The sequence below is a fragment of the Prionailurus viverrinus genome, chromosome A1, assembly GCF_022837055.1.
Source record: "Prionailurus viverrinus isolate Anna chromosome A1, UM_Priviv_1.0, whole genome shotgun sequence".
NCBI lineage: Eukaryota > Metazoa > Chordata > Mammalia > Carnivora > Felidae > Prionailurus > Prionailurus viverrinus.
This window is the reverse complement of record NC_062561.1, coordinates 122,068,382-122,082,995: the sequence shown is the minus strand read 5'-3', so window position 1 is coordinate 122,082,995 and position 14,614 is coordinate 122,068,382. Positions and strand designations below refer to the sequence as shown.

Below are 14,614 nucleotides of genomic sequence, written 5' to 3'. Positions count from 1 at the left end.
TGACAGCCCTATGGGGTGCACAGTCAATTCTCCTGTCATGTGTCTTTGCTGTGGTGAGATTGATAGCTGGACCAGCCTCACCTTGGGGAAAAGGGAGAGAGAAAGCCTCCGGGACTTGAGAAAGTCAAAGCAGCGCTGTGCAGGCCTGTCCTTAGGCTCCTGGAAACGTGTGAAAAATCGGTTTTATGCCTCATCTGTTTATCTTGTCAGTTCTTATTACCAAGAGATTTAATGCTTTCTTATTTACACGTGCATCCAGTGCAGTCACAACTCCAAGTCCAGCAAGATCTTTGCAAAGGTAGAGGCAGTGTGTGAAAGGAAGTGTGAGTGGTTGCCAATGGGGTACAGGCCTCAGCACTCATAAGTGGTGTGGACTGAGTGTGAACGTTTCAACACTGAGTCACTCACACACTGGATGGGCCAAAGAGGACCTGCTTAGTTGTAGTAGCAATGATAGTACTGATAAAATGATCACTCTATAAAAACAGCTATTATTTCTTGAGCCTTATTATGTGCCAGGCATGGTGCCATCAGTCTTACATGGATTCTTTTATTAAATTCACACAATACCCTGACTTTAATGTTTGTTTGTTTATTTTGAGAGACACAGAGAGACAGGCAGACAGACAGGCAGAGTGTGAGTAGGGGAGAGGCAGGGAGAGAGGGGGAGAGAGGATCCTAAGTAGCCTCCATACTGCCAGCGTAGAGCCCGAAGCAGGGGCTCGATCTCACAACTGTGAGATCATGACCTGAGCTGAAGTCAATAGCTGGATGGTTAACTGACTGAGCCACCCAGGTGCCCAGGCAGGTATTATTTTTATTTCCATTTTACAAATGAGAAAACTGGAGGCTGATGAGGTCCAGTCACTTGCCCCAGGCTTCTGTGGTGGCATTATTTAGGAGGCGTTTGCGTGTGGGCAGGGAGAAGGAGGTGGAAGGTCAGCAGGGAGGAGGGGGGAGGGGCAGCTGGGTAGAGGCAACACAGTGGGAGGTCAAGTACATGGTGGTGGGGCAGGTGGTCAGGTGAGAGCCCCGGGAGAGGGCAGGACTAAGATACCTATTTTAATTTTCTTGGGACCTTTTCCTGTGTGGCATACTGACCCACATGTTACCCTCTTGCTTTGAGTGGTCATACTACATTTTCATATTTAATCATTTTTTAAGATAGAGAGACTGTGGAGCCCAGTTTAAATCAGAAAATGTAGAATAAATCAAATTTACTTGGCTTGGCTCGTGGTCTTCTAGAGAGGTATGCAAATATAGAACCTTCCTGTTTTGTAGAACAATGGGTTCCAGACGCTTTTTAAAGTGCCTGAAAATGAGGTCTTATGTAGTGGTTCAATATTTTAGGGGATGAAAGCATTGCCACATGAGCAGTGTGGATGTCACACAGGTAAAATAACAGCAAGCTGCAGAACAGTGCATGTGGTGGGTATGATTACGAGATACTATGTATATACACAGAAGAGCACTGGGGACGGGGGTTATGGATATGAAGGAGACTTCCTTTTGTACAATAAAAATGCTTTTAACCTCATGTATATATTAGTCAAATAACAAAGCAAGATTTGGGGACTCTCAGCATTGACTCTTCAACCCTCTTTACCCCCCTCCCCCACCCACCTCCCCGATATTTCCCATGTTTCCCTTTTAGCACCCCTGCGGGGTTCCCTGGAGCAGAGAAGCCCTGATCCAGCAAGTACTTTGCTTGTTGTGTCTTAACTACAGCCAGCATCCACCTTGGCTGTGTTCTAATTATATGCTGGCACTCCGGGCTGCTACCATCCCCACCATTCAGTATACGTGTGTGGAGTGACCAAGGGCAGTGACTTTAAGTCGGTCTGGCTTCATCCAATAAGACCAGTCACTATTTGGGAATTAAAAGCACTCTTTACAGAGGCTTGTTTTAAAGCCAGTATCCTCCTTTTGCAACATGTACTCTGTCTACCCCAGAGCCAGATCCCCCCATCACTTAGCTGTAGGCACGTACCTCTCTGCCACCACTTACTCTTTCTCATGCTGCTCCTCCCGGATCTCCGAAGAGAGCCCTGTCCTACAGTCCCCGGGCTGGTTGTGCTCCTCACGGGGTTGACTATGGCGGTGGGCACAAAGACGGACTTGAAGGGATGGTTCTGCCGGGGATCACCTTCTGAAATGCTGCCTTGGGAGGACACAGAGGAGTTGGATAACGTCCATGTGGCGTAGAGACCAGGACTCCGAGAATCTGGAAAACTAGATGTCTTTCTGGTTGTTGCAAGCGTTTTAAAGAGAAGAAATAAAGAAAACGTTCAGTTATGAGTCCTATTTAAAACAGCTCTCAACCATATACTGAATGTGGTCTCTCTTCACCCCCTTCCTATCATATATGTTCCCTTTATTAACCACACAGGCATGATCATGTGGGTCTCACGATTTACAGCTGGGCAACTGTGCAGGTGTGCAGAGGGCAGGGAGAGGGGCTCATACTGAGGCCCCATTGGAATGAGAACACTTGAGTTAGGTCATCTTTCATTCCAGCTCTAATCACTCCTAACCCCAAGAGTTTGGAGCACAAGGTCTTGTACATGTTCAACTCGTTTTGTGGTTCTGATTTCCTATTCATTCTGTGACTTTCCCCTTTGATTCTAAACTCAGGGAAGGCAGAGATATTTTATGCCTTATTTTATATCCTTTGTGTTCTGCATCTATTGCTTATCAAAAAATGTTTGTTGAATGATTTCCATGATGCTTTCAGCACTGATGCCAGTTGTTTGGGCTAACACATGTTGAGCACTTACTGTATGCTGGGCATTGGGCAGTGCTTTGCCCCCATTATCTTGTGGGTTCTATTAGTGCTACTATTTTTGTTTTAATTTTTAAAAATGTTTTTATTTATTTTTGAGAGAGACAGACAGACACTGAGTGTGAGCAGGGGAGGGGCAGAGAGAGAGGAGACACAGAATCTGAAGCAGGCTCCAGGCTTTGAGCTGTCAGTACAGAGCCTGATGCAGGGCTCAAACTCATGAACCACGAGATCATGACCTGAGCCGAAGTTGGACGCTCAAGCAACTGAGCCACCCAGGCACCCCAAGTGCCACTATTTTATGGATAAGAAAATAGAGGCTTACAGTTACTTGGCCAAGCAGCTACAAGACCTGAGATTTGAACCCAGGTCCAGGCTGGCCCTCTCCTCTACCACTGAAAAGATCACCATCTTACCATTGAGCACACTCCCTCCTGGCTAGGGAGAGTGTTCATCATTTAGGTAGCAAGGTAAGCCCTGAATCCTGCTTGAAAGAAACAAACTGAAGCAGTGGGGAGGCCCTACACGTGCCTTTGGAAGACCCTCCCTTTTCAGCCTTGGGTTCTGACTTTTAAGACTAGTATTAAAGTTTTATAAAACACCAATCTCCAGTCACTTGCTTCCAGATGGCTACTCCCTGAACCCTATGGGGAATGGCTGCCATTTTACATGCCCTTCTTGCCCTTTTACCAATCCTACCCCAAAATCACAGCCCCGATTGAGCAGTCCATTGATCAGCTTGTCACTCGGATGATGAAATAACCTCCCTGGGAAAAACCAACTCAACCAAGACCCTGGCTCAGAGATGCCCTCCCTGATGGCCTTTCCATTAATGCCTACAGTCATTTCCCTTTATTTCTTCTCCTCCTTTTCTCTCCTTCTTTGGCTGAAAAAAGTGATATGGAGCTTAACAACGAGCCAGCCAGTGGTACAAATATAGGTAAGGCGTTATTTAACGTGACCAACTCTGCCCAAGAAGCATACGCAGCCAAATGCCCAGAAATGATGCTTACAGTGATGGGACTTCTATCCACAGCCATCAACCTGCCTCTGGTCCCGGTGATGTCGTCAGTAAAGGGGTGCAGGCTTCCTGCCAGTAAGAGCTCCCACTCTATTCTGGAGCTAAGGGCTGGCAGTGGAGAGAAATCCTTGGCCTTGGCCTCCATGGTCATGTGCTAGATCTGCCTGTTTTTTGAAGGGGGGCCTCAAGGTGTTGGATGCTGTAAAATGGGCTGGCCACAGGAAAGACAGGTTCCATAACCATTCCCAGCAGCAGCAAGCACAGAATACAGTTAATTAGGCCCAAGCCAGCCTTATTCCACAAGTCTCTTCTCTGAATGACTGTTGATAGACCGAGCTGCAACCTGATTTTTCTGAGCCCAGCACTAGGTCAGGTTCCAAAAACTCTTAAATCCAAAGTCCTTCTTCCAACAGGAGTCCCTCTCTGTCTTTTGGCAAAAAGCTCAGCACTTACCCAGCGCTTTCTTCTAATATCAAAGTACTTTGTGAACATATATTAATTAATCCCCATTACACTCCAGATCCTTGTTTTCCAGATGGAGAGACTGAAAGAGGGGTTTGAGGGGGGAAGGAGTGCTATTGCCTCCAACTTGCTCTATTGTGCTGCTTTGAGTGTGCAGGTCTGTGTCCCCTTTCCTGTCTGTGATAGGAACCCATAAGACCTAGCCCCCTCCCCCCGCCGTATGTGAAGGGGCATTTGCGGCTCTACTGTACTCACCACTGGCAGCAGCCTCCTGGTAAGGGAAAGCTTGCACCCTGGCAACTTTATATAGTTCTGGGTAGAAAGTTCAAAGAACCGAGTGTTGGCCCCTGTATTGCTTTTTCCATCCATAAGGCACCAGGGGGGTGCATGTGCCTGGTGAAGTTGTAAGAAAGAGGAATATCCTGGCTACTGGACAGAAGGGACTGTGTTGGGAGAACATGAGGGGCAGAGAGGCCTTGGAAACAGGACCTGAGGGAGGCTGCTGAGAGTCTGGCAGCAGATATCTGAGATAGGGGGCAGGGGTCTGATCAGACGTTGCTGATTGTGTTCTTGCCATGAAAGGTCTTCAACTGCAACCACATTCTTTCCTCTCTGGTTCAAGCTTCCAAGCCCTAAGAGAGAGCCTCAGATGGGCTGAGCCTGTTTCTTAGCTGGGGTTATGGGAGGAGGAGGAGAGGGAGGATAAGGAGGAAGAGCAGGATAGAGAGGAGGAGGAGGGGGACATGAGAAGGAGGAGCTAGTTTCTTAAGCCTCTGAAAAGAGAGGAAACTTGTGCCTCCCACCAAGACTATGCCTGAAGGAGGAAAAGTATGTTGACGCTAGTCAGAGGGGATTTAGATGGAAACTTGACAAACGTTCTGCACAGTCTGAGCCTGTGGCTGCCTCCAGGGCCTGGGAAAGCATGTCACGGTGGCAGAGATTTACTTGTGGTCAACTCGGCTGGACAGGTGGGTGTCAATATCTAGCATTGAGAGAGGGCTGGCACTCTGGAGGGCACAGCTGCCTTTTATTCTCTTGGGAATTAAAAGGCTCACTTGCTGAATCTTAATACCCTGGCATTTGGGTCAGCACTAGTCTTTCTATAGAGTTAGTCCCCAAGCTCTGGCAGGCCCAGTTCATTGGGGCATAATGCTAATAAAGCAAAGGTTCCAGTGCTCAGGGGGGACCTCATACTTTCGAGCCCTGGCTCTTTTATAAAAGGCTGCCTTCTAGCCCAAGGGGGCTGCTGGTGGTGAGAGGCATCGCTGCAAACAGAAAACAGAGATGGGAAGAAAACCTCACACACATGCAGAACCAAAGAGCAGAAAGGGGCCTTGCATATGTAGTCCAACCCACTCAGTCCTAACACAACCTGCTAAAAGGAGTGGAAACTAAGCTGACAAAGGACCACATCATTCAGCCCCAAGAAGCAAAAGGAGAGGGTGGCTAAGAACAAGGATGAGCTGCTCCCAGGTAGATAAATCGGGCATCATAGACCCATGTCTAAGATTACTGGTGATGGGACCTTCCTTTGCATCAGGAGACCATCAAGGAGAACTTCACACAGAGAGAGCACCAATCCTCTGTCACTTAACAGCTGTCAGGAGAATATACTCTGACAGGGATTTCCTCTTTTTGGAAATGTTGGTTCCCTAGAAGCAAAATCCACATACACATAAGTAGCACCTCAGTATACACATATGTTCAGGATTCTATCAACTGGAGGGGAGGGACAGATTCAATGGCAACCTATGGCTGAAACTCCATCCACTGTCTGATGTGGCTGTCTCTGAACAGGTGAGTCTAGATGTCTCATGGCTTGCCTAAGGACACAATACATGTACCTAGGACAAAAGCCAAGGAGAGAAAGGGAAGCTGGAGCCTTGGAATACACTGGAATGGAATCCTCCATGCATTCTAGTGAGGGTAACCATTTGTCCAGATTTTCCTAGGAGAGTCTTAGTTTACATCTGCTCTCCTGGTGTATTAAAAGTGTGTGTGTGTGTGTGTGTGTGTGTGTGTGTGTGTGTCTCCTTCTTTTCTTAAAAGTGTCCTAGTCTGGGGGTGACTGGTTGGTTAAATCAGTTAAGCATCCGACTTTGGCTCAGGTCATGATCTCGTGGTTCATGAGTTCAAGCCCGCGTCGGGCTCCGTGCTGACAGCTCAGAGCCTGGAGCCTGCTTCGGATTCTGTGTCTCCTTCTGTCTCTGTTTCTCTCTCTCTCTCTCTCTCTCTCTCTCTCTGTCTCTCAAAAATAAAGAAAATATTAAAAAAAGTGTCCTAGTTTGGATGATAAATTATATGGTCACACTTATTCTAATGGTGTTTTCATGGAATAACCAGGACACTGGGCTAAGGCGTGATGCATAAGCAAATGCTTTAGTAGCAGACATGGGCCTTACAGAATTGATGTCAGATCCCATGGAAGAAAGTGTTCCTGAGTTAGGGTAGATGTCCTTCTTGCTCTTCATTGGCACCTCTAGACCATTCCCCCACCCTCCTTAATCCTTCCCAGCTTTGACTCATAGTATCAGACTTGACCACCTGTCGCATCACTTTGTCACCATTTCCTCTCTCAGCCTCTCTCCACTCATTCCATGAAGATTTTACCCTCTGGCCATGGGGGAAGGGAAGAAAAAAAAATAGTTACAAACAGAGAGGGAGGCAAAACATAAGAGACTCTTAAATATACAGAGAACAAACTGAGGGTTGATGGGGGTGGGGGGGAGGGGAAAATGGGTGATGGGCATTGAGGAGGGCATTTGTTGGGACCTGGGTGTTATATGTAAGCAATGAACAAGGGAATCTAATCCTGAAGCCAAGAGCGTGCTGCATACACTGTATGTTAGCTAACTTGACAGTAAATTATATACACATGCGTGCGCGCGCGCGCGCGCACACACACACACACACACACACACACACACACACACACACAAAATTTGGCTTCTGGCTCACTGTCATTCTCTCTAATACAATTGATCCTACCACAATGGTCTCATCTAGTCCTAGGGTTTTAAATACGTTCTCAAGCCTGGACCTTCTTCCTTAAATGCTGGGCTTGTATACTCAACCATTTGCCAACATCTCTACCAGGACTGCTAACAGGCATCTAAGACTTAATCTGCTGCAAACTGAGCTTTTGCTTCCCCTCACATCTCAGAACCCATGCCTCTTGGTTTCCCCCTCTAGCTCAGTAAAAGGCAACTCCATTTTCCAGTTACTTGGGGAAAAAAACTAGGACTCACCTTACTCCTCTATTCTTTCACACCCGATATTTGATTTGTCAGAAAATCCTGTGGTGTCTACCTTCAGAGTATATCCAGAATCTAACCACCTCTCCCTGCCTCCTTGGCTAATGCCTTGGCTCTATTCACCATCACTTATCCCCCAGAGTATTACAGTATCTTCTTAATTAGTTTCTCTGCTTCCACATTTCCTTTCTACAGCTTACTCTCAACCCAGCAACTACAGGGATTTTCGTTAAAATGTAAGTTAAATCATGTCACTCTTATGCTCAAAACCTTGCAATAGCGTTAAAGCCAATTCCTCATTATGACCTAGGAAATTCTATATGATCTGGCTCACCTGTTACCATTCTGACCTCATTTCCTGTTAACATCCCCCTGACTTGGTCTAAACCAGTCCTACTGGTCTTCATGTCAGGCTCACTCCTACTTCAGGGCAATTGTACTTGCTGTTCCTTGGTCTGGAATACACCGGCCTCATTTCCTTCTTCTCAGTAAGGCCATCCCTGACCAACCTATTAAAATTTTAATCACCACCTCTACTAATTCAATCCTTTTCTTGTTTTTCTTCTTGGCCTTTACCATTAACACACCATTTGCATTACTTATATACCTTGTTTATTATCTGTCTGTACCACTAGAATGTAACTTCTGGTGGGCAGAGATTTTGTGTGTTTTGTCCACTGGTGTTTCTCCTGTGTCTAAAAAGGTGCCTGACACATAGTTTATGCTTGATAAATATTTGTTGACTACAGCATCAGCTATAGACACGCTTAGTTTGCCTTTGGAGATTTTGCAACTTTCTAACAAATTCCAAGAACCTTCCACTGAAGGAGATAACTTCTGGTTCAACTTTCTGCCATGTGAAGAAATCTTTTTATCTAAGCCTGGATCTATGGAAACCCAGACTTTGCCTGTACTCTTCCTAGAAAGGGGGTCCTACCACCTCACCAGCCAACCTTATTGGAAAAAAACCTATGTGTTAGAAAGTGCAAACTTTTACGGATCCAACTTCTAAGCTGTATCCACTGGTTCACTTTCCCCTCATGGAACAGATTTCCTGTCTCCACGGCTTGTTATGGTCCCTCTGACCCTGTCTTCTGTAGCTTTACCCAAGTGTTTCTATGACTGTCTACTGTGGTGTAGTGTTCTGTCTCCTCACCATCTTTGTGGCCCTCCTCCGGACACTGTGCCCCACCTTTATGAAGCTCCCCCAAACTGGACATAGGACTCCAGCTCTGACCCCCCCCCCCCAGAGAGTACAATGGGTTATCACTTTCCTTGGAGTTATGTCATAGAGACAGTGTTTGATGTGTGGGGATGGCCTCACTGCCTTGTGACAGGCTGTGCCTGGGTGGATGTGGGGTGGAGGAAGGCGGAGCCATGGGCAGTGCAGGGATCTGTGGTGGTGGTTTAAGTTAAAGGGTCGGGTGTGCTGGAGAATAAAAAAGTTGGGAACGCTGATAGGGACAGGGACCTACAGGGTAACCAGCCTTTGGCCTGGGGTGTGGATGGACAGGTCGTAGTCTGAGTCATGGAAAGTCTGCCTACTGGCCTAGTGTCTTACGAAGTTTCCTGAAGTGCTCTGAGGGGTCTTCTGATTATCACAGGCTCCCATTATTCGGCTATACAGGAGAGTTGGGGTGCAGGATATGAATGGGATTTTGGGGGTTCGTACTATAGAAAACCTGAAACCCAGCTCTTGAGCAGGTTGCTTAACTCTGTACATCACTTTCCTCATCTGTAAAATCACATCTCCCTTACAGGAGGGACTCTTGAACACATCCAATGAGTTAAAAGATGTGAAAGTGCTTGTAAAATGTGAAGAACTCTAAAAAAGATAACTTTCTACAATTAAAAAAAAAAAGTGTTAGGCCATTTCTTGGCCTACGCTCCAAAGGAGCACTGAGTCCTTGAGCAGTGAAACCACAGATGGCCCTGGGCCTAGTGGACCCGACCTCCACTGCCTGAGAATAGAGGGCACGCACCTGAAAATGGGGATGACATAGTTGTTGGGGAAGGTGCCAACCCGCCCAGTGACCAAGGAGACGCCCCTGAGCCAGCCGTCTGGGTACTTGCCCAGGACCCTGATGCCTTCTCCCTTCTGTAGGTCCAGCTCATCGGGTCCATGGGCTGAGTAGGAGTGCAGGGCCACAAACCTGGGGAGACAAGGGAACTGAGTGAAGAAGGGGAACGTGCCTGGAGGAGGGCATGGAGCCAGCAAAGAGTGAAGGGAAATGGAACCACTGACCCAGTGGTTAGAAATAACTAACTTCTTCATGGTGAAATGTCGGTATGGAAGGCAGGTGATAGTGATAGAACCTATAGTGATAGAAGTAGCACTGGACGGGCCAACATCCCTGCTTTTCCACAGAGTGCCACACAGCTTCAGATCACTAATTTAGGCCACCTTGGCGTTTTGACAATGGGGAAACTGGACTAGGATAGAGAAAGGAGTTGGTGACCCAGAATTAGTGGCAGAGCCTGGTCTCAAACCTAGAAGTTATGGCTCTGCCCAGGATGCTTTTTCATACTGCTTAATGTATCACCCCAGAACATGTTTGCAGCCAGCAAGTGAAGGGAAAGGAGAGGTCAGAACAGAAGACTCTCTGATCTGTTCCCTCTGCTGAGAGCGGGGGCACATTTGATTCCCAGGAATGGCCAGAGGAGCTAGCTTAATGTAGGCAGGGAAGCAGACATTGGGGAGGGGAGGTAGGAGTTGATTTTAGTTTGTTAGCAGACAGTGGAATCCTGGCTGCATGGCGGGATGGAGCGCGATGATGCATTTGTAACATCGCAAAATGTCCTTGGGTTAGAGTCGTGACTTTCCAGTTTGCAGTCTACACAGGCGTCAGGCAGATAGCATCTAGTTATGAGCCAGGGGTGAAGACACAGCGAGGGTGTGGAAGTGAGAATATATGCTTGACTAAAAGCATTAAAAGTAACCCATGTGGGCTTGCCAGATTCAGGTTACCAATGTATGGCCTCAGGCTGGACATCAAGAAGTCCCTCTAGACTCCAAGGACTATGAGACACTGGAAGGTTTTATCAAAGGGGCTGGGCAGGGTATTCTCTTCTACAGGGTTTCCCTCCACCAAAATGCTATATTTCAACATCTATTTATGACCCAACATTTTGAATCTAGAAGAAGACAACAGAAATTGCTCAGTATCCAATCTCCCAGCAATGTTTTGGTGTCTAATCTTCCAGTTCCTTTCTACTTTTGTAAAATAATGAGCTAGGATGATGTGGCTTGCCAATCTGTTTTTCAGCATTATTTCCTTTGAAGGATATAAAGGAAGGGGATTTGTTGTCTCTTTGTATGGGATGGTCTGGGAGTGGTGATGCTTGAAGGCAGAGGGGTGGCAAAAGTGGCCTCTCTGGCCACGACCCGGGGGTGGAGAGCTGAGCTTGTTACTCACATGTTTGCTGAGAGGTGTTGCTGGGAGCCGGACAGATTGACGATGGCTGCGGAATGTCCTGGGGAGCCAGGTATGGAATGGTAAGTGCTGACCTACACAGAAAAGACAGCCAAGCAGAACCAATGAATGCTACACACCAGGCCCACAGTGGAGCTGCTGCAGAAAGGCCCGATGCAGCTGGAAACCAAGAGCCTTGCCCAGTGCCACACATCATGCATCTTCTCTGTGGTTAGTGGCTGGAGGCAGTGAGGTGGGGATGGACTGGTTTATGGCCTGCCAGGGTGTCATGCCAGGGCTGTCTTCCCAACGGCTGCTCCAACATGGTAGAAGATGAAGACTCATCCAGTCCCTGGTCAACAGGACACTACTGGGCTCCTTGATCTATTCCCCCAGCCTCTCCCGACCCACCTCCTAGTGCACTTGCTCCCTCTATGGAAACCTACACTCAGAAAATGATATCATGGCTACTAATGAGAACTTGACACTGGCTAGGCACTTTTAAATGCTTTACAAGTATCAGCTAATTTAATCCTTACTAAAGGTACAATGGGCATCCCTAATTGCGAATGAGAATTTGCGGATCACCCAATTTGAAAGAAACCAAATTTTAAACCAGGGTAGTCTAGGTCCTGAGCCCACACTCTTAATAATGCTAGTATTAATACACACACACACACACACACACACACACACACACACACACACACCAGTTTATCCAGTGACTTATGGAAGGTGAATCTAAATAGTGTTCACTTCGCCAGGATGAAAGAGTGAGCAACACTGCTAAAAATACTTGGAAACTACTATCCTGGCACCTTGCCTATTTATCATATTACCTTATTTATTTCCTTCTTGACACATACCACAGTTGACTGCCCCACCACTAGACTATAAGTTCCATGAGGGCAGGGACTATGTCTTGTTCATCACTGTGTTTTCTATGTGCCCAATATACACTTGTAGCTTAAAGAACAAATAAATGAATGAAAACATCTTCCTACCCAGTACACCAAGCACGAAGGTAATCTCAATCATCTCCTTGTCATCCAGAGTAAATACACTCAATTTATGTTCAGTTACCACCCCCATAAGTGATGATAACTATATATGTGTGCCTTTTTTAGGACTCTGCTTTTGTGGGCACAACTGTCATTTGTATACGTGTGTTCAGGCAAGAGTGAATGCGTTATTGAGTGCACATGTCTCTGGTTCTGTGTGCATGCTTGTTCACAACCCATGACAATCGTATGCACATGTGTGACAGCACTGGTCTACTGTACATCTGATTACATTCCCACATGTGAGTCTATGCACTCACAGGCATGTGCACTGTGACTGTACATGAGCTTGTGATTGTAAATGTCTACGCGGGGTTATATGTATACATATGTGAACTCTAGAGATATGTGCTGGTATATGCTGGTATGCATGACTTGGTAGTTTTGTGTGTGTTCTCTGGTGATGATTGTCTAAATATATGTGTGCTGTGCATGTATGTTTGACGTTTCGAAGCTATAGTTGCAGGATCAAAAAACCATTCCAAACAGATAACAAGTGTTGGTGAGAGTATAGAAAACTGAAACTTTGATGCAGTTTGAAGGTAATAGGGTGTAGCTCCTTTGGAAAATAGTCTGCTGGTTCCTTGAATGATTAACCAGAAGTAGCATATGATGCAGTAAGTCTACTCCTAGTCCATACCCAGGAGAAATGAAAACATACGTCTACGTGAGAACTAGTACACAAATGTTTAGAGCAGCATTATTCATAATAGCCAAAGGGTGGAAATAACCCCAACGCCCATTGACTGACGAATGGACAAACAAAACATGGTGTATCTGTACAGTGGCATGTTATTCGGCCATAACAGGAATGAAGTATTGAGACGTGCTAGAACATGCATAAACCTGGAAAACATTACACCAAATGAAAGGAGCCAGGTACAAAAGACAGTGTTATATAATTCTGGTTATGTGAAATGTCCAGAATAGACAAATCTGTAAAGATAGAAAGTAGATTAGGGGTTGGGGATGAAAAGGGGTTGGAGTGCTGGTCACAGAGTACAGGATTTCTTTTGGAGGTGAGGAAATGATATAAAGTTGTGGTAATGGTTGCACATACCTGTGACTATATTTAAAAAAACACCGGGGCGCCTGGGTGGCTCAGTCATTTGGGTGTCCGACTTTGGCTCCGGTCATGATCTTGAGGTTCCCGGGTTCGGGCCCCGCATTGGGCTCTGTGCTGACGGTTCGGACCCTGGAGCCTGCCTCGGATCTTGTGTCTCCCTTTCTCTCCCCCTCCCCAACTTGCACACTGTCTCTCTCCCTCTCAAAAATAAATAAAAATATAAAAATTCTCTCCCCCTCCCCAACTTGCACACTGTCTCTCTCCCTCTCAAAAATAAATAAAAATATAAAAAAAAAACCCACATAATTATACACTTTTTAAAGTAATCTCCACACCCAATGTGGACCTCAAACTCATGACCCTGAGATCAAGAGCTGCACACTCTTCTGACTAAGCCAGCCAGGTGCCCCTGAACTGTACACCTTAAAATGAGTGAACTGCATGGCCTGTGAGGCATATCTCAGCAAGGTCTTAAAAAAAATTCCACAGTCACCCATCTTGTGTTCTCTATCACTGTGTAAAGTGCTTTGTGCTTTGCAATCAAATATTGTCACACCAGTTCTCTTGAAGAGAGAAGAAAAGTTTGCCAGCTTTGGGCTGGGCTACTCCTTCCCTGTGACTCGACAAAACAAATCCCTGCTGGGCTTGGGACTTGTGCCAAGGGAGAGCCTTGTTATGAGAACAATTAATCTTATGTTTGTGGAGACTGTTGGACCACTGATTAAGCAGAATGCACTTAACACCCATGACTTTCCAGTGTTAGGCTTGAGTAAAATAAGCCCTTCTATCTATAGACACTATTAATCATTTAGGGAAGAGAAAGATGTCAGAATGCAAAGCCATCCCTCCATTACACTAGGCTATGTCTTTTTACTTCTCTCGGTCTTCATTTGGAGGGGGGGGGGTCCTTCCTCCTATTTGGAACATTGAACCTGGCCAGGACTGAAATCAGTGGGCTTGTGTTTAGTGGGTTCTTTCTAATATGGAAGAGGAAGTGAGGCCAGATTCTCAGGTTTTGAGATGTCTTGGAGGTGAAGGGAGAACATCCATGAACAAGGAGGAAAGAGGCCAAGAAGGAGCTAGGAGAGAAGGGGAGATAGTGGACAGTTCTGGGGGTGGGGGAGGTGTCAGAAACTGGGACCGGGACACAGTGGGAGAAAAACACAGAGCCAGAGGGATAGAATGAGGAAGAAAGAAGAAAAGGCAGATGAAAAAATATCAGAAAACTCTTACAACCCACAGAGAAAACGACAATCCAATAAAAAATGGGTAAAAGATACCACAAAAGGAGATTGAGTGGCCAAGAAGCACATGAAAAGATGCTCAACACCAGTAATTATCAGGAAAATGCGAGTTACAACTACCATGAGATACCACTACACATCTATGAAAGTGGCTAAAATGAAAACGACTGACCATACCAAGTGTTGGTGAGAATGTGGAGTAACTATAACTCTTACATACTGCTGGTGGGAAAGTAAAATGGCGCCACTGCTTTGGAAAACAAGTTGGGTGTTTGTTATAAAGTTAAATATACACTTATGCACTACTCAGC

The 14,614-nt window shown here is 46.2% G+C and overlaps 1 protein-coding gene across 8 annotated transcripts in view; it reads right to left on the bottom strand.

Annotated features, from left to right (window-relative positions):
- The window catches only part of SH3RF2 (SH3 domain containing ring finger 2), a 140,308-nt gene that overhangs the window by 19,977 nt on the left and 105,717 nt on the right, over window positions 1-14,614 (bottom strand). For 7 of the 8 annotated variants that reach the window (XM_047871949.1, XM_047871929.1, XM_047871922.1 and 4 more), the window contains 3 exons: window positions 10,936-11,027; window positions 9,502-9,672; window positions 1,991-2,244 (listed from right to left, as the gene is read on the bottom strand). In XM_047871949.1, coding sequence (XP_047727905.1) covers window positions 1,991-2,244; window positions 9,502-9,672; window positions 10,936-11,027 — 517 coding nt within the window. The remainder of the gene's footprint in view (window positions 1-1,990; window positions 2,245-9,501; window positions 9,673-10,935; window positions 11,028-14,614) is intronic. The other variant, XM_047871975.1, reaches the window with a different exon arrangement.